Genomic DNA, 22,427 nt, shown 5'->3' with positions numbered 1-22,427 from the left:
GCACATGGAATAATGGAACAGAGAAGGATGTTGAGGCTGGAAAAGACTGAAACACGGTGAAGACTGGAAACACAGGTTTGCTGTAAAACATCAAAAACGTTTGCCAGGGAAAGAAATGCTAAATGGAAAAGCGGAACTTCTCAACCTGGAAGAACAGAGACACGCCTCACCCCCCCCCCCCCCCCCCCCCCGCCCGAGCCCGTGTAGAACACTCTTCCCAAATCTCCCGCCCCAGGGAATTTAGCGGCACAGAGTCCCCAGCACTGAACTCTGTGCCCCTGGCACCTCTCCCTTTACCAACACCACCTCCATTTTTCTGCTAGGACATTCATCCCGTGTGTTCTATTCCCAGCAAACTCAGTCTCCTGCAGTCGGTGTTTAATGAACACAGGAGGGAATCCCGGAGTCAACTGAACCATGTACATTTAGCCAAGAGCTCTAAGTTAATGACCAAGAGCGTAGGCCTCAAATCCTTATTCCCGACTCGGCATCTGGTGATCAGCATTTGGCACTAGCTGGGTAAATACGGGTCTAATCAGAATTTTTGAGCTGAGGCAGACGTAGTTAATCGGTAACTCAGTGTTTGCAGCCTAGATCTGGTTTCAAACTCAAAAGGCAGGCAGAGGTAGCCACATCTACACATGGCAGAACTGGGAAACACTAACAACAGGACACAAGACCAGGAGAAGGGGCCTGACAAAAATTCTGATGAAAAGAAAAAAAAAGAAAGAAAGAACTCAACAGATCACGTCCATCCGATCCTTTTAGCCAAAATGGGCGTTTTCCCACCCTTAAGCTAGTCTAAGTACAGGCAGATGTCTTTCTACTATACTAGGATTTTTCTAGGTCTGTTTTTCCTAATCCTCAGAGCTTAATGAGAAATCATTAATTCTATAAAGCAGTACAGCACATGAGTACAGTCTAAAATATACCTACAGTAACCGGAAAGTTGTGTCACTGAGCGACAGAAGCCCCTCGCGCTGTCACCCCCCTGCCCTACACGGCCGGCGGCGCAGGGGGCGCCCCGCCCAGGCTGAGCAACTACCACTGCACAGAGAGAAAAGCAGTAACAGCGGAGTCTCCACAGAACTCTGTTTATTTAACTGCGTCGGGGCATCCGGTCAACGCTCCACATGAAAAACGGTGCGATAGAAGCGACTTTGAATACGAACAGACGAAAAGCCGCCGTGCTGCCAGGAGGGGGGAAAGCCGTCTGCGCGAGGGAGGCACGGACCGGGGACAGGACGACAGGGAGGCACGGGAGGCGGGTCTCAGACAGACAGCGACACAAAACTGTTGTACTGCTGGATGTTTCGCTTGAGGATATCTGAGCACGGGCCGAGGACGCGCTCAAATCTGGGTCGGTCCAGCTTCACGCACTTCAAAGGGCCGCGAGCGACCACCGTGGCGGCGCGAGGACGGTTCATCAGGAGCGCGATCTCACCTGCGAAGGGGGGACACGGGTCAAGGGAGGCGGGCGTCCCGGGAGCACCCCCGCGGGGGCGCTTCCGCGACACGAGGAGGCGGCGTCTACCGCTCTTCAAGCCCAGCACGGGCCCTACGACATCCGCACTTAAACACGACCGACAGGAGACCGTCGGCGACCGGACTACTGATGGGTAAAGGTCACAATCTCCCTCTCTCGGAGAGCCAAAAAGACTACAGTGAAAAAGTAAAATTCGGGAGAAAGAACGAAGAGAGACCTCTCAGCGTTATCTCCCTGAGAGGGGACTCGAACTACGTACTTGAAGGACAGCCACGTACCGAAATAGTCAGAAGGCCCCAATCTTCCCACTTCGACAAACTCTTCGTTTTCTGACCGACGTTGTAGCACAGCAGCTGAGCCCTGTAATAAAACCACCAAATGGCAAAACAGATACTTTCAAATCCAGGGTGGCCCTCTGCAGATGCAAGTGGGGCTACTCTGTCCTAGAAAAATAAAAAAAAAAGATGCGGCGGCAATTTCAAATCCTCCCGTTCGCGTAAAAGATGACTCAAGAGAGTCACGACGTGAGCTCCAGTCCCCTTCTGCCCCACGGCCCTGCCGGAGCCCCTTCTCACACCCAGGAGCCAAAGGGCTGAGACTCGGGTTGGCAAACCGCAGCCGGGGGGGCCCAACCCGAACTCGCCGCCTGTTTTTATAAACGAAACGTTACAGGAACACACCAACGCATTTACACGCCGTCTCTGGCCGCTTCTGCGCTGCACTCTTGCGCTGAGTCGAAGTGCGAGCGCGGAGTCTTGGCGACAGAAACCCCACGGCTCACAAAGCCTCAGTCACTTACCAACTGGCCTTCCAAAGAAACAGTCGCTCGACTCCTGACTTTTAGCAATTAGCATCTACTGAGCCACATTCCTACAAAATCTGCTCTTTAGGCTCTGGTTGGCGGGCAGGAGTATCTGCTATGCATTTCCATGAATTGTGAAGATAGAAAACATAGTAGCTTTCAGCCTTTACACGCTTGCCTTTAACCCTTATTTGCCAAATGGTCCAGACATATGATTTTAACAAGGACGGTACAGACCCGTAATAGTTTGTTATGCTAAATGGGTAAGTTTCACTTGGCTTGCGTGATAAAAGATCGAGGAGCTCAGAATCTGGCCATTACTTCCTGAACAGACCTTCCAGAACGGACTCCAACTCATTTAAAATACGGTGGCCTGGCACAACACCATTTCTAAGTGAAAGATAATTTTTAAATAAAATCTATCAGGTATTACTAAAAAGTGAAGCTGGCAATCAGAATGAGCCCCTTTTCTCTCTTATGGTGTACTGCTTCCTCCCCCCAATATCAAACACAGGCTCCGTTACCTCTAAAATAATGAAGAACTCGTCCCCTGGTTCGCCTTGCACCACAATCTTCTGCCCATCCTCAAACTGAACAGGTTCCAACGCATCAGCGACTGTGAGACGTTCCCACTTGTCCAGAGATTCTGAAAGGCGAGAATCGAAAGAACTTCTCTACGCTAGTTGTCACTGCTAAAAATGTCAAAACTATCAAAACGATGCGTCACACAGCCGTGCCCATTTAATATCCTAGTAGTGTTGCAGGTTCAACATGGTGCCTCTCTTCAATCACCTCAAGTCTCAGCAAGATCCTCCTCCTACTTACAGATAACTCTTAGATCCTTACTTCAGTGGTCCAGTGGCCAGGTTAACTTATCAACTGCACCCAACGGTAAAGGAATAAAAAATGTAATCATTAAGTCTTCCTAAAGAACACCATCAATGCAAATCAAGACCCAAACGTCACAGAGAGTGTCGCCATCCATACTATCCCAGAGGTTCACAGAAATAACTTACCTATTTAAACCCGAAGTTGAATTTATGAAACCCACGAGGAGAACCAGACAACAGTTCCCCAAAACCAAACGGAAACCCAAGTCATTAAGTAAATGTAACCCACTCAGAGAAAGGACAAACGAGGGGGGAGAAGTCAACTCGCTCTAACAAAACGGCAGAAGACTATTCCCTAAGAATCACCACCACCCCCCCCCCCCCCAGAGCAGGTTGTAACAACATCTGTGAGGCCGTGAAACAAAATACAACGGTGTCCAGTTAACCCGCTTTACTCAATTTCAACAAACTTCCAGCACTTCTTCAGAGGAAATCAGAAAATGACACCTAATTTTTCTACAGAGAAAAGGCATTCGTGGAAACGCTCGACTCTCCTGAACCAGTCAACTCACCGACGGAGCAACAGAGACAGAAATCAGAGGGGGAATGACCGCCAATGTCCATGAGCAAAGAAGGACACTTTTAGCCTTTCTGCCTCTCCCAGAGAAATGAGTAGCACATAATTCCAGGAAGTTTTCCCCACGTCCACCACTAGTAAAGAGGTGTGTCATAGACTAGTAGATTAAGTACACTGTAAAATTACTTCTAACTTGGTCAAACTTCAACTTTGTGTTTTTCATTACTGTTAGCAAAAAAAAAAAAAAAAAAGTGAGTTGATAACCAGGGCAGTTTTTATGACATAAGCATGTATCACTAACACTTCAATTTAACAATTCTCTGTGCAATCTTCCAAAACTCACCTAAAATAGATACTTTACTAAGAAACTCCTCATACATCTTCCGCTTTCTCAGCGTGCTTCCCTATAAATGGAAAAAAAAAAGTGATCTTAAAAATGTGTAATTATCACATAATGCTGTGGAATAAATATTAAATGTTAAGTAAACATTAAAAAAGAAAAAAAGTCAAAGCTTGCTGATGCTTCTTGATGCTTCGTGTTGAAGACGGCAAAGCCACTGGTTCAGCTTAATAAAGAGCTGAGTAACTCGCTCTTAAAAGTCAGACCAGGCATATGGCCAAAGAAGGTGCCTAGGACAACCAATTAACGAAATGCCAAACGCACCATCAATTCTCCAAAAGAGCTACCAGGTTACACGAGTGACTAGAGCGGATCGTATCTCCAGCCCAGGGTTCTTCCCCACGACCCCAATCTTCCACAGAACTAAGGAAAGAAAACGGCTACCACTTGTAGACCTTCTACGGAAAACAGTCCCCTAGCCCCTGACTTAACCAAGCTGTCTTATCTGTGACGTTTGGTAAACGCCAAGTATCTGGAGGAAGGAGACGGGGGAGCACGGTCCTCTGGAACGTCCTGACAGGCGCGTATACGTCTACCTACACACACACATCCCCCAAATACAGCAAATGTTCGAAGTATGTCCAACTGCAGACTGTCAAATAGCCAGACAGGCACGGCACAAATTTAAGAAAACCATTCAAGAGGACGAATGCCAGCAGCTGGCACTTAACATCTGAATCTACTCTATAAACCTGTCACAAGGTTCTACATGAGCAGAACGTTCCAATGGTTTTATCATTTTGTTTCTTCCTCCAGTCTTACGAGGGGACGTCTGCACTACCAACAACCCCCCTGCCGTTTAGGGAAGCGGGTCACTTGCGAACAGCCATAAGGCACTTCGTGCTCTCAGAAGCAGCACCTGGCAAGCTACCTGACGTGCAAATGGGGACGTTCCCAAACGTGGGCTGACCACTACAGACGCACCACGTGTGTCTCCCGTGTTATTTGCAGCCATTTGTTCTAAAAGACCGGGCGATACGACTCAAACGCCCGTGACACACACTGAATTCTACGTCGCACTCCAAGAGGCGTGCCAGCTCACCATGAGGATTCTTCTGTAGCTGTCCCGGTCGATACCCCACAGTTTCACATTCGTCTTTGCTTTGACAGTGGCGGCTCTAGGCGTTCCATAGATCAAAGCGAGTTCCCCAAAGCTGCCTCCTTCCCCAACGCTGGTTGCCCATTCGTTGTTGACATAGACCTAAAAGGCAAATGACAAAGGACCGGTTGTTTCCTACACACACAAACACATTGGGATTAAACACCTTCCAAGGAGCCAGAATACTGAACTTGGTTTCTAAACTGGAATACATGATGTTTGTAGTACACAGCAGCACAAACCCGAGTGTCTGTGATTCACGGGCTTAATTACCCGACATGAGAACGTTCCCCACGGGGAGGATCAGGGCAGAGGTAAACGAAGCGTTAACCGCGTGTACATTTCGAGAGTGCCGTGCCTCCTGCAGACGGCACTGAACTAATGATCCTGCGACAGCAGTGTGTTATTATGCCCATTTCCCTTGTAAACAAGGTTCACAGGATCAAGAGAGCTGTACCAAGTCTCAGCGCCAACTCCCAGGTGTCATGGACAGTCTCCCTCACATCTACCTTACCACACAGTACGCACACGCGCCTTAACCGGGGACTCCAGCAAGAGATTTAAACTGAATGTCTAGTGAACGAAATTGCCTTTCGATAGGTTAAAAAGTTTCTCTGTGTCATTTAAAATACCTGGCAAAAGATGTTGCTGGAATTTGACATATGAGGCTTTTAACAGCCCTTCAGAAACTCTTACAAGTAATCGGTATCGACACATTCACCTTTACGACTATCAACATATTTCTATTATTAAATCTTACATCCATCTCTCCTTGATCAATCACATAGAAGTTATCCCCTTCATCACCTAAAACAGAGTACAAAAAGTTAGGTGTATAATGCAAATTGAGGAAACATACATCAGAACTATCAAATTAATGTAAAAATAAATTTATTTTACAGAGGTGCCGTCAAAGAAAGCGTGTTATAAATTAACACAACCTTTCAGGAAGAAAAGTCCAACGATATATTTTTAAAGCCATAAAATTGATCAATTTTTTAGTCATCTCATGGTAAAGAACAGCTGTGAAAAATAACTTAAAAAGAAAAAAAAGCTGTTATGTGTACAAAGACAGTACCCGTTACATGATCATGACAACAAAACAAACAGAGTAAGTAACAAAATATCAGACTATCACTACACTGGAAAACTCATGGATTATGAAGACCCACGAAAATATCAAGAGTAAATCAAAGAAAACAGGGGAGGGGGATACCCATAAGGTTAGACCCATGTTAATACACAAGGCAAAAAAGCTAAGAATCAGAAGCCCGAGAACCTTACAAACAGATGTGCTATGTGATTCAGAATGCAACTGCTTTGCCGCTTCCTACTTTATTTTACTCTGTAAGTGGTTAATAATATAAAGGATATACGAAATATATATGGCTCTAAAATCTCACACAACATTCAAAATTAAAATGCAATATCCTCCAAAAGTTACTATAAACAAAACTGTATCAGATACTAGAGAAAACGGTAGTCCTTTAGGGAAAATGTGCCTTTTAGTTCAAAGGATTTTTTTTTTTTAACGTTTATTTATTTTTGAGACAGAGAGAGACAGAGCATGAACGGGGGAGGGTCAGAGAGAGAGAGGGAGACACAGAATCTGAAACAGGCTCTAGGCTCTGAGCTGTCAGCACAGAGCCCGACGCGGGGCTCGAACTCACGGACTGCGAGATCATGACCCGAGCCGAAGTCGGACGCTTAACCGACTGAGCCACCCAGGTGCCCCAAAGTTCAAAGGATTTTAATTTAAAAAAAAAAAAAGGATCAGTTGTGCGGATCATGTGATTTTTAGCATCTGTCTTGTTGATGTGGTGGTATAGGACACTGATTGATTTACAAATATCGAACCATTCTTGCATCCCCAGAATAAAGCCTGCCTGACTGTGATGAACGATCCTTTCAATGTCTTGCTGAATGTGAATATTTTGTTGAGGATTTTTGCATCTGTGTTCTCAGTGATATTGGCCTATAGTTTTCTTTTCCTGTGGTATCTGTCTGGTTTTGGCATCAGGGTAATGCTGGCCTTGGAGCATGTATCTGGAAGCTCGCTTTCCTCCTCTATTTTTTCGAATAGTTAGAGGAGAATAGGTATTAACTTTACAAGGAACATACTTCAACACAACAAAAGGCCGTATGCAAAAAACGAACAGCTAACATCAGAATCAAAGGTGAAAAACTGAGAGCTTTTCCCTCTGTGTTCAGGAACAAGACAAGGATGTCCACTCTCACCACTTCTATTTAACACAGAACTGAAGTCCTAGCCACGGCAATCAGCACAAAAAAGAAATGAGGCATCCATATTGGCAAGAAGTTTCAACTGTCACTATTTGCGAACAACACAAACAACACTATACACAGAAAATCCTAAAGACTCCAACCAAAAACTACGAGAAGCAATTCATGAATTTAGTCAAGTGGCAGGATACAAAATTAATAGTCAGAAATCAACAGCATTTTTATACAGTAGTAACAAAGTAGCAGGAAGAGAAATTTAAAAAGTAACACCGCTTACAAGTGCACCAAAAAGGAATAAACTAACCGAGGAATAAACCAAAGAGGTAAAAGATCTGTACTCTAAAAACCGTAAATCACAAATGACAGAGGGGCGCCTGGGTGGCGCAGTCGGTTGAGCGTCCGACTTCAGCCAGGTCACGATCTCGCGGTCCGTGGGTTCGAGCCCCGCGTCGGGCTCTGGGCTGGTGGCTCGGAGCCTGGAGCCTGTTTCAGATTCTGTGTCTCCCTCTCTCTCTCTCTGCCCCTCCCCTGTTCATGCTCTGTCTCTCTCTGTCCCAAAAATAAATAAACGTTGGGGAAAAAAAAAAAAAATTAAAAAAAAAAATCACAAATGACAGAAATGAAAGATGACAAAGACAAACAGAAAGCTATTCCATGGTCATAGGACTAAAAGAGTTAATGTTGTTAAAATGTCCATATTACCTAAAGCAATCTACAGACTCAGTATGACCCCTATCAACATACCAACAGCGTTTTTCACAAAACTAGAAGAAATAATACTAAAAATTTGTATGGCAGCACAGAAGACCCCAAATAACCAAAGCAATCCTAAGAAAAACAAAGCTGGAGGTATCACAATACCAGATAGACTTCAAGACAAAGTTCAGTAAACAAAACAGTATGGTACTAACACAAAACGAGACACACAGATCAAGGAAACAGAACAGAGCCTAGAAATAAACACACAAGTATATGCTCACTTAATCTACGACAAAGGAAGAATACACAATGGGGAAAAGACAATTTCTTCAACAAATGGTGCTGCGGAAACTGGACACTACATGCAAAAGAATGCAACTGGGCCACTTTCTAACATAATACACAAAAATAAACTCAAAATGGATTAAGGATCTAAATATGAGTCCTGAAACCATAAAAATCCTGTAAGAGAAAACAGTATTTCTCTCCCGTCAGCCACAGCAACATTTTTCTAGATATGTCTCCGTAGGCAAGGGACTACATCAAAATCAAAAGCTTTCGCAGGGGCCCCTGGGTGACTCAGTCGGTTAGGCATCTGACTCTCTCGATCTTGGCTCAGGTCATGATCCCAGGGTCCTGACATTGAGCTCCCCATCAGGCTCTGTGCTGTTAGCGCAGACCCTGCTTGGGCTTTTCTCTCTCTCAAAATAAATAAATTTACTTAAAAAACAAAAAAAAGTTTTTGCACAGCAAAACTTTTAAAATGTGTATTTATTAGTATTATTTAATATTATAATTATATATAATATATAATATATTAATATTTTGCACAGAAAACTTTTTTTAGTATTTATTTTTGAGAGAGAGACAGAGAGTACAAGTGGGGGAGGGGTAGAGAGAGGGAGACAGAGAATCCAAAGCAGGCTGCAGGCTCCAGGCTCTGAGCTGTCAGCACAGAGCCCAACGCGGCGCTTGAACTCATGACCCGCCAGATCATGACCTGAGCCAAAGTCGGACGCCTTAACTGACTGAGCCACCCAGGCACCCGTGTGTGAATTTTTAATATAAATGCGGGGACATAAAGCATTAATGCAAGTCAAAATGTCTCAGTGAACACGTTTCAGCAGTTTAACTTTATATAACGATAATAAATAAACCTGTTACGTTTTTCTGGACAATGCCAACCTTTGGATTTTCTTAAAACAAGTATATTGATGACAACTAAATAGTGTTTGTAGCATTCTTATCAGACAGTAGATGTGATCCATTCACTATGCTTTTCTGAGTTGTCCTACACGCAAGTACATGTTTTTAACGTTGTTGACCTTCTGTGCTGTCCACGTGAAGTCTGCTATTAGAATACGTTAAACCATTTTAAAAAATGAAAAATAGAAATACCAGTGATCCAATAATTCCACTACTGGGTATTTACCCGAAAAAAATGAACACATGAATTTGAAAAGATCTATGCAGCCCTATGTTTACCGCAGCACTGTTTACAATAGCCAAGATATAGAAGTACCCTAAGTGTGCATCCACAGGTGAATGAATAAGGAAAATAATGGAACATTATACAGCCATAAAAAAAAAAAATCAGAAGACCGTGCCATTTAAAACAACATGGATGGACCTAGAGGGCATTATTCTAAGTAAAATAAGTCAGATTGAGAAAGACAAATATGCTATGACTCCACTCATAAGTAGAATCTGAAAGAAAAAGCACACGCACCCACAAATGAACAGACACCTGAAAAGCAGAATCAGACCTATAAATACAAAGAACAAACCGAAGGCTGCCAGGGGGTGGGGGGAAGGGCAAAATGGGCAAAGGGAAGTGGGACAGGCTTCCGGTCACAGAACGAGCGAGTCACGGAGAAGAAAGGCACAGCCTATGGGATTCAGTCAGTGACACCGTCATAGTCCTATAAAGGGACCGGTGGTACTACAGCCGTGGTGAACACAGCTTAATGTACAAACTTGTCAAATCAGTAAATGGTACACCTGAAAACAATATAACATTGTGTGTCAACGATACTCAAAAAAAAAAAAAAGAAAGAAAGAAATCGGAAAATCCAGCAGTAGGACAGAAGGAAAATGGCAGGCCGAAAAGAAGAAAACGAACTCCAATTAACAAAATCCTGCAGGCCCACAGCACTGCAGGCCGCGGAAGCGGCAGCCCTTACCTTGCTGAATCACGGTCTCTCCGGCAATAAAGGAAACCGGAAACATGGCATCGAAAATATCACTGCAAGACACACAAGGCCTCAAGTCACATCTCATGTGCATCTTCTATGGATTCCAAACACCACCCTTTGACTTAAAGCTCCCAGATCTTCAGCCTGGACCGTCATCGGGTGAAAGATTATCAAAACTTGCCGCAGTGAGCAGACTAGTTTGGGACCACGGGTGTTCTGAAAAAACAGTATAACCAAGAACCCGAACCTACCTTCTCTCATTGTCATCAAGATGTGAAAAGAGCACATTCTTTTCAATGGCTTTGGCTAAAGCAGCCATTGTCTTATAATCTTTTGGTATAACCTGGAAAAGAACAGAAGATCCAATGACAATTCCATCAACCAAAACCAGATCATGTCTGAACGTGCATTTCAATTAAACGTCAAGATACGCTACGGTATTTAAACAAGACTGCTTTGAGTTGACTATTTAACACAACACGCTTGTACTATCTGTGATCTACAAAGTACTCAATAAATATTGACTGACTAATCCCCTTTCCTACAACCAAGCCTATACTGAAGGCTCATACTTGGTTTCCAGTCAACGACTAAAGTCACAAACCATAACACCTTGCAAGGTCATTATTCTGAGGCAAAACTAAGCAGTTTACGACAATTAGTCATTTTTTAAACCGTGACCACGCACTATGAGCTTCACAAGCCTCTTGTCAGGACAACTCTCTTCCCCTTCAGGCCAACAGCAGAACTCAAAATGGCAGGCTGGCTCCAAGGAAGAGCCAAAAGGAGGAAGGAAGCTTCCAGGATAAAAGGTTCAAAGTCACAACATGAGTTACGGGATGTCAAAAAGAAACCATGATTCAAGAGAAAAAACACTGCCCGCTTCTTCCACTACAAAGCAACCGGAAAAGAAAACCCCCCCAAATACAACCGTTCACTGTTTTACAATCATTATTAGTTATTTCCTCTAATGGCATGTTAGTACAGTAACTTGTTCCCCGGGACCCAAGAACCGTATAGGACGAAGTACAACCCATCCTGTGTTTTACTACTCAAAATGGTGCAGGCATCACCACAGGCGGCTAGCGGACGACCACATGGGTCCCGAAAACATTGCCCCATTGTGCGGACAGCAGAACTACCTTTCTAACGTACGATGCAGCATCTTCCTCCGTGTAGACTTCAGCACTGATGGCACCTCGTCGCCTCCGGCCCTTAACCACTGGGTTGGGTGGGGGAGGAGAGATCTCATCCTCCCTCGAATCTGCACGGGCGCTCGCCTTCTGCAGATTCTGAATCTGTTTTGCCTCCTCCTGAAAAAAATTACACGTTTACAAAATGAGATCCTTCAGCATGTCAATTTGGTCTTCTCGTATCCTCCCAAGTGTGACCCAATCTCAATCACTGCAGATCTCTTCCTCTATTACCAATGTGAAAGTGAAGGGGGAAAAGGCCATTCCAAATGCAAAAAAAATGGAGTCGAGTTTGAAAAGCAATACTCTGAAAGGGCTATACTGTTTCCTCAGATGATAATAGACACCATATTTAATAATAAACAAAAGCCATCAGTACAAGGACACATAACATGCAAATAAAAAATTAGATACTGGTTATGGTAATACATTGGCAACAATGCCTTATAATGCACACAACAGCAATAAACTGCGAAACAAAATCCTGGGGAATTAGGTTTCCGTATGCTGCTACAGATAGCATGAAGATTCCCCACCACACACACACCCCAAAAGAATTGTTACCTAGAAATAACCACTCAGGCACAGCAAAGTGATACAACAATGTCTAGGTTACTGGGTTATTTCTTTAATTCACCTAAGTATTCTCTGGATCTGCCATGTCAAGTCGATGCTAGGAAAAGACAATGCCAAAACCAACAGGAAAGGGTCCTAAGCCTATGAATTCATATTCTGGCTGAAGTCTCAGATATAAACAAACTATGAGGGGCGCCTGGGTGGCGCAGTCGGTTAAGCGTCCGACTTCAGCCAGGTCACGATCTCGCGGTCTGTGAGTTCGAGCCCCGCGTCGGGCTCTGAGCTGATGGCTCAGAGCCTGGAGCCTGTTTCAGATTCTGTGTCTCCCTCTCTCTCTGCCCCTCCCCCGTTCATGCTCTGTCTCTCTCTGTCCCAAAAATAAATTTAAAAAGTTGAAAAAAAAAAAAATAAATAAACAAACTATGAAATGATGTGATGGTAACCAAGAATTTAAGTAAGATCAGATCTAATAATATTTCTCCCAAAGGAGCTATAAGCATTCTTCATTATCTCTATTATTTATATTCTTTAATACCTTTATTATTTATTATTCATTACACCGAAATTAAAACCAAAAGTTCACTTGTTTTTAAAATCTCATTACATCAATTCATATAAAAACTGAGACAAACTCTTTAATATTCTTACTTTTCAGATCCAGGGCCTTAAAAAGAAATGCCTCTTAACTGTGCAGTAAAGAAAGTTATTATACTTGATATAAAATAAAAATGAAAAAAAAAAACAAACCCCAAGAACGTATTCTCTACTATGCTCTCATTCACTTGACTCATTCATTCTCCATTATTTTTCTAAACCATTTTTCAAATTCTAAATGAACTTATTCGCATTTACTGATAATTTCAAAAAGATTTTTGATAAAAGAAATTAATGAGATGCCTACTTCTTCTCTGACATGGTATTTAGCCCTGCTTCTACAAATAAAAGAGCTTATATATGCCACAACAAAGCCTAGGGTGATAACCATCAAGGTATTAACAATGTTAATTTCTATTAGGAGAATCATGCCTGATTTTTATTCTTTTCTGGAGAGAAGGTTTGGCTTTATTTTTCTCATTTCTCTGGATTTTCTAATTTTCAAACTTAGAAGAAAACACAGTAAGAAAAACATACAATGAAAACAATCTTACTATGCTTTATACTAAATTACAAATGCATTTACTTCTTTACCAACTAATCCAGAAATTCTACTTCTAAGAATTTATTCCAACATATACATACATGTGATAAAACATATATACTAAGTTGCTCATTGTATCATTTGTAATAGTTTGTAACAGCCTAACAGTGGAAACCAAAATGGTCCTCAATGATTAAATAAATTATAGTTTTTCCATACAATGGAATGCCATGCACCTGCTGGAAAACAGGAAGCTTTTTTATATATGACTTTGTAGGTAAATGCCCATATATTATCTATAGAAAACTGGCTGCACTCAAGAAGACAATGGGATGGGACTTTTCACTACATATTTATATAGTATTATAGAAAAACGTACAATTTTACTCAGATAAAATATCTTATATACTATGTTAGATTATGTATTTATATAGGAAACAGATGTCATACATTTCATTATATTTTATTATGTCACACCCTTTTGTACTTGCAAAATTTTGAACCATGTGCAAACATGTAACCATTTTCTTTAAAACTACATTTTTCAGAGGGGCACCTGGGCAGTCAGTCGGTTGAGCAGCTGACTTCAGCTCGGGTCATGATCTCACGGTCTGTGAGTTCAAGCCCGGAGAAGGGCTCTGTGATGATAGCCCAGGGCCTGGAGCCTGCTTTGGATTCTGTGTCTCCCTCTCTTTCTGCTCCTCCCCTGCTTGCGCTCTCTAAAACTAAATAAATGTTTTAAAAAAAAATTTTTTTTAAACACATTTTTCAGAAAACCCACTTCATTTTCCTTCTGGTAATTCCAATAACCAGTAAGTTTTCCCACCTCATACTAACAAAGAACTATAAAACTCGTGTCTCCTCAAATTTAGCTGAAGGCCATAAATTAAAACACAAATTCTACCTCCAAAAATCTGTCATTGGCATTTCACAAAAATTTCACGAAAAATGACACAAACGGCATCTCATTTAGAACGACATCTAAATGAATTTTTAAGATAATTTTTAAGGACCAAAAGCATTTTGATTTTTAACATTGTTTCATGGATCCTCTTTCAACAGCAATCAGATATAACCTCATCTTGGTGACTCACATCCATTACTGAGATCGAATCCTAGTACATATTAGGATACATTTTTATATCCTTTTCCTTGCTGTCGTCATTCTGCTGCCAGCCTCTCCCCTCTTCGGTTTTCCCACTCATGAAAACAAAAGCCAAAAGGAGCCAAAAAACACACCAAAAAACCCTCCTAATCTACTTCATGGCTGCCGGCATTCGTCCTCGAGTTTAAGTTCACAGCATCCCCACCACTGACTTAACAGGCTTCCAACAATTACTCGTTCTCTCTCCCCCCTCGCCGTTCCACTCTTCCCCACAGGGGAGACAAACTTCCAAGCAAATGCACGTGGGGCGTGGCCTTGGAATGCAAGTGGACGCACCATACTGCGCCCCCTTTGATGGTTTGCCCTGCTTGGGCTTCTGGTGGTTCTCACCTTGAGCAACAGCATGCTCTATACCGTGGCTGCTCCTTGCACTCAGCTCCAGAACAAGAAACATGTGGAGTCAGGAAGACAGAGAACAAGAAACATGTGGAGTCAGGAAGACAGGAGGGGCTGAGCCCAGAAGAGCTGCCCAGGACCGTGAAATAAGGTCTTCTGTAGTCAGCCACTGCAATCGGGGGCTTTATGTAGAGTAAGCCACTGGGATCGGGGTGGGGGAGGAGGGGGTCGCATGCCGCCCCAGTACAAGTTAACTGCCACACCACGTGTACAAGCCACGTCACTCCGCTTCTGAGTTTTACCCGCTACCTCTTAACATGGGGCTAGTCACCTACCTCTCACATCTGAAATGAGGAATATGTATGTGTGCAAAGTGCTTCACACAGAACCTGGCACTCAGTGGAGACACTCAGTGGTCACGGCAATTAAAATTCCTCTGACCTATCAGACAGGCAAGGTTCTAATAAATACATGCACAAGTGCGAACTTCAATTTCAGATGACAGTCTGAAGTAAAACGCGGAAGCTTTCCAACGGACCAATTGTGAGTCTGGGGCACACTTCTCGTTGAGTAGCTCAAGGTACCAGAAACACGACCCCTGGTTAACACAGGAAAGGACGTGACAAGAATGTGACTGTGTACTTCCAGACATACTAAACCCAACACCTAACGTACAGAACAACGACCTGTGGAAAAGTTGAAAACCTACTTCCTTAAAAGCCCAGATATCCACACTGGACCCTGGCTAAAGGAATGTGCGCGTGTGAAATAAAGACCCTTGAGTTACAGGAAGGAGTGTGTCAGCCAGGACTTTTGTTAAGAGGTAAAGAGGCTAATACACATTAAATCTAAAAATCCCATTCTGCAGAACCCTCCGTTAAGGACGCTTTCTTGCCTCCCTGTCGGGGAGGCTTCGGCAGCGCGAGGGTAAGTCCAGGTACTGCAGTGACCACACACTCCATGTTCCCTATAAAAAGACACACCCTTAATGTCCCACCCACTTCATTCCCTCATCCGCTGGTTTCTATTGATGTCTGAAGCGAAGAGGGATCACCTTACAGTGACCCATTTCAGAACCAGATCTCCAGGAACGCACTTTATTTCAAAACAGGGAACGCCCACGGCAGCCTGGCTCTACAGTATTTCACGAACCATTTGGAAATTGCTTACAACGGAGCAAACGAGACTTTCTAATACAATTCTACAACAGCGAGGCCACGTTCCCGGGAACCGGTTAGTGGTTCTTTTGTTAATTATCTTAATCATGGTACTAATAAACACCAGTTTTAGCAAACACCTTTTCAACAAAACAGTAGTAGAAAATGTCTGATCACCGAGCTACCCAAACACTTTTAAAATCTTAGTATACACAGATTCTTCACTAATACGGTATGCCACTTAAAAGATTTTCCAAACAAATGGGATATATTACAAATATTTCTATTATACAATTAAATAATTAATCACCACATACCTAAGAAATGCCTCCCAAGTGGTTCATAATCATTTCAAACCACATCAAAGCTTCAGTATGTATAAAAAAAACCTGTAAACTTATCTCAATTTACAGAAACAAATCAAACTACTGAAAGCATTTAACGTTCCAGACTTTCTCATTCATCATTTCTTGAGGGAAGTGAACTGAAGCATTGTCCTTGATTACCATTCGGCTTAGAAAAGCACTTAGCATATCCTTAGGTCACAGTGACACGCAATGAGGATGAACGATAAAGAATAAAAACTGAACTGCTCTTTTTCAAGAGGAAACGAGTCCTGACCAAAACCGTCAGTAAAGGAAAATTCCGACACCGGTCACGTCACCCTTCGCGTCTCTGCTCTACAGTCCGACTCATCTGAGATACAGTCCACAGTGAAACGGACGCCTGTACTTCAGATCCCCCGCTTGGTCAGAAGCTAGACTCAAATGCTTCATTGCATTAGTTTTAAAAGGCGAAACAAGGGGCGCCTGGGTGGCGCAGTCGGTTAAGCGTCCGACTTCAGCCAGGTCACGATCTCGCGGTCCGTGAGTTCGAGCCCCGCGTCGGGCTCTGGGCTGATGGCTCGGAGCCTGGAGCCTGTTTCCGATTCTGTGTCTCCCTCTCTCTCTGCCCCTCCCCCGTTCATGCTCTGTCTCTCTCTGTCCCAAAAATAAATAAAAACGTTGAAAAAAAAATTAAAAAAAATAAATAAATAAAATAAAAGGCGAAACAAGGTCTACGAAGCTCACTCATTTTGTGGAAGGAAACGAAAGCATTAGCTGCAGAACTTCTCGTGTCCTACAACCGCTACCTCTGATCAACCGTATCTAGTTATTTTAATCAGGTTTATGGGTCAATCAAGACGGTTACAAGGGACTACTGTTTAGAAGCCCTCCGCTACCCAGGTAACTCGCCATGCAGGTTTGTTTTGAGGCATTCTGCCGATCACGAAGTTAAAAATTACTAGAAATGCCTTAACTACACTTCTTTTTGTGAAACTCTAGTTTAGATTTCTTGTTTGGTCCAAATGCCTTTTCTTCCAAGTGGTACAAATTGGGGACATTCGACGGCGTTACGTGTAACAGTCGCCGGGGTCGTCGGGTCTCCCGCGTGTATATTTACCTTCTCCAGCCTCTCGAAGTATTCCCTGAGGAATGCCATGGGTCGCTCGGGCCGGGCAGTGCACAACTGCACGATGGAATCCTTGAGCAGCGCCTGGATGTTGTGCTTCTGGACGTAGAGCTCGCACTCGCGGAGGCTGCGCTCCTCATCACTGGCGGTGCTGCCGGAGGCCATGGCTGTCTGCGGGCGAAAACACACACACAGGCTTGGGCAAACGATTGCTAAAGAGCACAAGCCGAGCTGGCCTTTGACTGAAATTCATCAGGCAACTGAATCACAAGGGCTTTTTTTTTCCGGAGATTTTCTTTTTTTAAACAGGGAGGTGGGGGTTCGCGAAGAAAATATGTAAAGAAATAAATAGCATTCTTCCAAAGGAGTGTTTCATTTAGTTCCTGGCGCGGGATCTGGGTTCTGCAGGCAGCAACAGCAAGAGGCAAGAACCCGCGCTCCTGGGAGGAAGGATCAGCCACTATCCCCCGCGGAGGAGGGCCACTCAGGAGTCAGGACCCTAAGGGAATTTCATTCAGTTCTCCCCCTGCAAAGAAATCACGATGACGTGGGGAAGTGTGTAAATGGCAAACAGGACAGAGAATTACAAGTGCACACAAGTCCGCTCTAAGTGAAAGCAAGGAAGCACAATGAAGAACTTCCGACATTCCCTGTACCTAACTCCTATCCTGGGCGAGTGTCCTAATGTCGCTCAACAAACCCCTGGAGCAAAGGATCTGATTAGCCAACCACTAGCATAATCAAAATTTCTAAAAACACAAAATGATCTCCAGACGAATTTTAAAAGCAACCTTTTATTCCAGATTCTTTTATAAAATCCCGGCCCTAAGTGATAACAAACACACTGGTAAAAGAATATAGCCTTAACAGAAAAAAACAAAAGCAAAAACAAACCAAAGAACCTTCCCAAATAAATCATATAAGATTTGGGCAGGTAAATGTCAAAACATCTTCTTTGGGCAGAAAAATGCTAAAACAGGTTAAATTTTAAATGTACATGAAAGGGGCGCCTGGGTGGCTCAGTTGGTTGAGCGTCTGACTTCAGCTCAGGTCATGATCTCACAGTCCATGAGTTCGAGCCCTGCATTGGGCTCTGTGCTGACAGCTCAGAGCCTGGAGCCTGCTTCAGATTCTGTGTCTCCCTCTCTCTCTGCCCCTCCCCTGCTCATGCTCTGTCTCTGTCTCAAAAATAAATAAAAACATTTTAAAAAGTGTACATGAAGATATCAATAGATAAACTGCATTTAATGAATTTTAGAGGATTCAAACTACCTGGATGTAAAGTAAAGTAAGTAGAAATATAACAGCAGCTAACTTTACCCCGGAATTTAAAGCTTACCAGTTTAACAACACAGTCATAAGTTATTTTCCTCCCAACTCCTAATTATTAAGCCATTAAGATTAGAAAATAAAACTGAGGTCCTCTCCCCCTCCCAGATGAATTCAATACACATCAGTCTTTTCCAAATATAATGCACACGAAACCAGAGAGGAAACTCTAAATTTAAAAGAAAAAAAAGAAACACCAGATTACGAGCCAAAGTGCTACACTGTTATTCATTTTGTTTTGACAAATAAAGGTCAATAACAAGCAGACTAATTTTTTTTAACGTTTATTCATTTTTGAGAGACAGAGAGAGACAGAGCATGAGCAGGGGAGGGTCAGAGAGAGAGGGAGACACAGAATCCAAAGAAGGCTCCAGGCTCTGAGCTGTCAACACAGAGCCCGATGCAGGGCTCAAACCCAGACTGTGAGATCCTGACCTGAGCCGAAGTCGGACTCTCAACCGCCACCCAGGCGCCCCACAAGCAGACTAGTTAACAGACCATGAGAAAGTCTGTAGCTCCCTGACAAGCACATAAATTAAAAGCCACAGAAAAAGAACCACGCTACTTCAGAAATACACAATAAAAAAAAAAAAAAGGTTCTTTAATTTTGGATTTATACCAGCCACTCTTCCAGGTCAGACCGTCATACGAACTGATAATCCACTTCAGTGAATTTTCTACATTTCAAATAATGCCAAAGGCCACCAAGAACAATGATAAATCAGATCTTTTATGCTCCAAAATATTCCGACATGTTTCAGGAATATCAATCCATGTATTCAACTGATCAGAGAAATCATTCAAAGATCACGACTCTGGCTGGTAGAAATGAGAGAACTGGGTCTAACAAGTGAAACTGACCTTTTGTTTGAAACAAAGTCTTAAAAAGAACACACTGGCTGGTCTTCCTGAGGGAGCAAATTAACAAAAATGCCCCAAGATTAATGCGGTCACCATGTGAACCCCTTAATCCAAACTTGACTGTCTTAGTATTTTTAATCGGATATACTCTGTATTCCTTCTTAAAACTAAGAGCCCAACAATTTAGCTTCTCCCCTCCCCCCGCAAAATTATTTAACTCCTTCTAAACTTTCACTGCATTGTACCTGCTCATAAGAAAACTCCGTTTTCTTTTGTCAATTCAATTGTGACAAAATTCAGTTTCAAAAGGATTACATGAGAGGGCATATTTAACACACTTTTGGGAAACTTGCTGATTCAGACCGCAGACCCTCAGACCAGCCAGAAACACTTCCTTTGGGTCATCTTGAGAAAACGTTCTTTCTTTCCTCTGCTAGAAAGGCCAGTCGCTTGACAATCTCTCAAAGTAGCTGTTTGGCATTACACCTGCACTGCGCTGCAGGGGTTAATAGGGACCATGTACTTATTTTCGAGAGGAAGGGCAGGAGAGTGCCCTTCACTTCACTCATGCCACAATCATGGCCACAGAATGAAGAAGGGAGGCCTATCCTTCCTTCATCCTACTCTAGTCGGAAGGCCACGACGGTGGCGAAAAGACGGAGGAAGGACGGGGACGAAGATCAGAAAAGGGGAGGTGAAAGGGGACAAAATGAAATTCAGGAGCCAAGCTAAAATCACGGAGCAGGGGGGAGGAGGGGAGCACCCGGAAGGCTTTCCCGGGGAAAGAAAGCCACTGCTGGGGAGGAGGACAAGGAGGCCCTAGAAAGAAAAACGAGAACGGCCGAGTCTCAAGATCAGCCAGCAATGCTAGGGGGAACGATGGCGGATTCCAGCAAAATCGAACTGATGTCCTTCAGGAAATGGGGGAGGGCGAGCGAGGAGGCCGCGGCGCGCGGGTGCGGAGGCGGCAGGGGCGCGATGGCCGCGGAGGGCCGGGAGCCCCAGCGCCGCCGAGCGCGGGGAACGCGCGCGGGCGGGGCGGCCGGTGAGCCCCGCACCGGAGCAGTCCCGGCGACCCGGGGGCCTCGGAGCCGCAGACTCGGGGCCGGGGGCGCGGCCCGGGGCGTGAGGCCTACGGGGAGGCGCCCGCTGGGGCCGGGGAGGGGCAGGGGGTGCGGCCATCCCCCTGCAGGTCGCTCCCCGTGACGCCATCTTGGATCGGTCCAGCGCCCCCAAACGGGCGGCGGGGCCGCGAAGCTCGGCGCGTCGGGGACCCCTGGTCGACCCCACTCACCTGGGCACGGGCGGCGGCGGACGCGGGACAGCGGGTGCGAGGCTGCGGCTGGCTGAGCTGTCCGGGCGCTTCCCTCCCAGCCCCGCTCTACTCTGCGGTAGCGGCTCCGCGGCGGCTCCACCGGAAACGACCCGGCTGCAACCAATCAGCGCCCGACTGCTGACGTCAATGCGCCTCGCTCTGGCCAGAGCCGTCGCCTTGGCAACCTTAAAGGCGCTGCGGCCCGGGTTCCTCTTTAGCCCCTCTTAGAAGGACCCTGGCCCCTCCACGCCCTAGAATCGTTCTTCCGCTCTCCTTTCTAATCTAACCTCGTCCCCCACTCGCAGCCCTTTCCTCCCACCCGCCTCTTATCCTTTCCCCACTCTCTCCAGCCCGACGCTCCCCTCCTTCCGTTCACCTGCCCCCCTTACCTGTTCCTGTCTGGATACCACAGGTCCCCTTTATTCTTCCTTCTGCTCTCCGCTCGTCGACGGCGCGGCTTGGGGGAGCTCCCCTCTCTGCTCGGCCCCTCGCCTCCACTCCTCACTCCGCCCCACTGTCACTCCCGCCTCCCTCGCCGCCTCTGCCTTTTCTCCCTCCCTCCAGCCCCCACCCCCAACCCGGGCGGACCCACGTGGGGCGTCTCGGATGACAGGTGGGCGACTCCGCCCCGCAGCCCCTTGCTGGGGGAGGACGCGGGGCCGGGGTGGGGAGATTCCTGCCGTTTCCAGGCCCCGGAGGAGGCGGCTGCCGCGGCGGATCCGCGGCAGCGGCGGATGCCCAGGATGAGCACGCCCGGCCGCGCATCCTGTGCCTGGCCTGCACCGCGCGGGCCTCCGGGCACGGGCCCGCCATCCGGTCCAGGAAATCCGAGCCCTGCCGAGCGTCCGCTTGGCTGATCGGGCCGCTCTCCCCTCCGGGGGTGCTGTCGTCAGTGGAGGCCTAGCCGGTCTGTGGGCCCGAGACACTGAAAAGGACTTGTCAGGGTGCATCTAGAACCTGAAACGCACACCCCCCCCTCCCCTCCATCATGACGCCTGACCCGGCACGGGGAGAAGTTACAAAGGGTGCAGATAGGCCAAAACCCTCTGTGACCACACGAGAAATCTCAACTGCCTGCAAAACCACCCATCAAGGATGATTCGGATTCGAGGGGGAGACAAGGCGGCTCCTTTACTGCTTCGGCCATTTTTTCCCCCCATCAGAGCGTCTGTCGGTAGAAGGAAGAAAGGGGGAGCGGGAGACAGTTTTAGACATCTCAAGTCGCTACATGAATAAAGAAGGCCTTTGGAGGACACGTATCCTTGGGTCTGATACGTGTTGTAATCACACGGTATATATAGCCCTAGGGCTGTGGGTGCCAAACGCATACGTGGATTTAACACAAAGAAAATAGAGAGAAATATCTCATTAAGAATTTTTATATTGATTCCAGGTGGACATGGGTAATATTTTGGAGACCTCAGGTTAAATATTATTACAATTAAGTTCATCTTCGTGTTTTTACTTGTGAAACGTAGCTATTAGGAAAATTTTCCTGACATACGGCTTACATTACATTTCTGTTGGACAGCACTGCCCCGGGAGGCCATCTGCTCCCCTAAATCGGCCAGGT

General features: G+C 45.2%; 1 protein-coding gene across 3 annotated transcripts; it reads right to left on the bottom strand.

Annotated features, from left to right (window-relative positions):
• Positions 1-1,078: 1,078 nt before the first annotated feature.
• Positions 1,079-21,393, bottom strand: PRKAR1A (protein kinase cAMP-dependent type I regulatory subunit alpha). Of its 3 annotated transcripts, none has more exons than XM_025927566.2 (12): positions 21,244-21,375; positions 20,834-20,968; positions 17,341-17,520; positions 11,475-11,645; positions 10,584-10,675; positions 10,321-10,382; positions 5,955-6,001; positions 5,138-5,296; positions 4,039-4,099; positions 2,813-2,934; positions 1,765-1,846; positions 1,079-1,444 (listed from the first exon to the last, which is right to left on the bottom strand). In XM_025927566.2, the coding sequence occupies exons 3-12, from the start codon at positions 17,512-17,514 to the stop codon at positions 1,272-1,274; spliced, it is 1,143 nt and encodes a 380-aa protein (XP_025783351.1). In that variant the 5' UTR covers positions 17,515-17,520; positions 20,834-20,968; positions 21,244-21,375; the 3' UTR covers positions 1,079-1,271. The 3 variants fall into 3 exon arrangements, with proteins under 3 accessions (XP_025783351.1, XP_086543972.1, XP_086543973.1); XM_086687846.1 differs by having other exon boundaries at positions 20,834-21,039; positions 21,244-21,372; XM_086687847.1 differs by lacking the exon at positions 20,834-20,968 and having other exon boundaries at positions 21,244-21,393.
• Positions 21,394-22,427: the final 1,034 nt, after the last annotated feature.

The sequence above is a fragment of the Puma concolor genome, chromosome E1 (genome assembly GCF_028749965.1).
Source record: "Puma concolor isolate L17-30 chromosome E1, mPumCon1.1.hap2, whole genome shotgun sequence".
Classification (NCBI taxonomy): domain Eukaryota; kingdom Metazoa; phylum Chordata; class Mammalia; order Carnivora; family Felidae; genus Puma; species Puma concolor.
The sequence above is the reverse complement of the archived record's forward strand: the minus strand, read 5'-3'. Positions and strand labels throughout refer to the sequence as shown.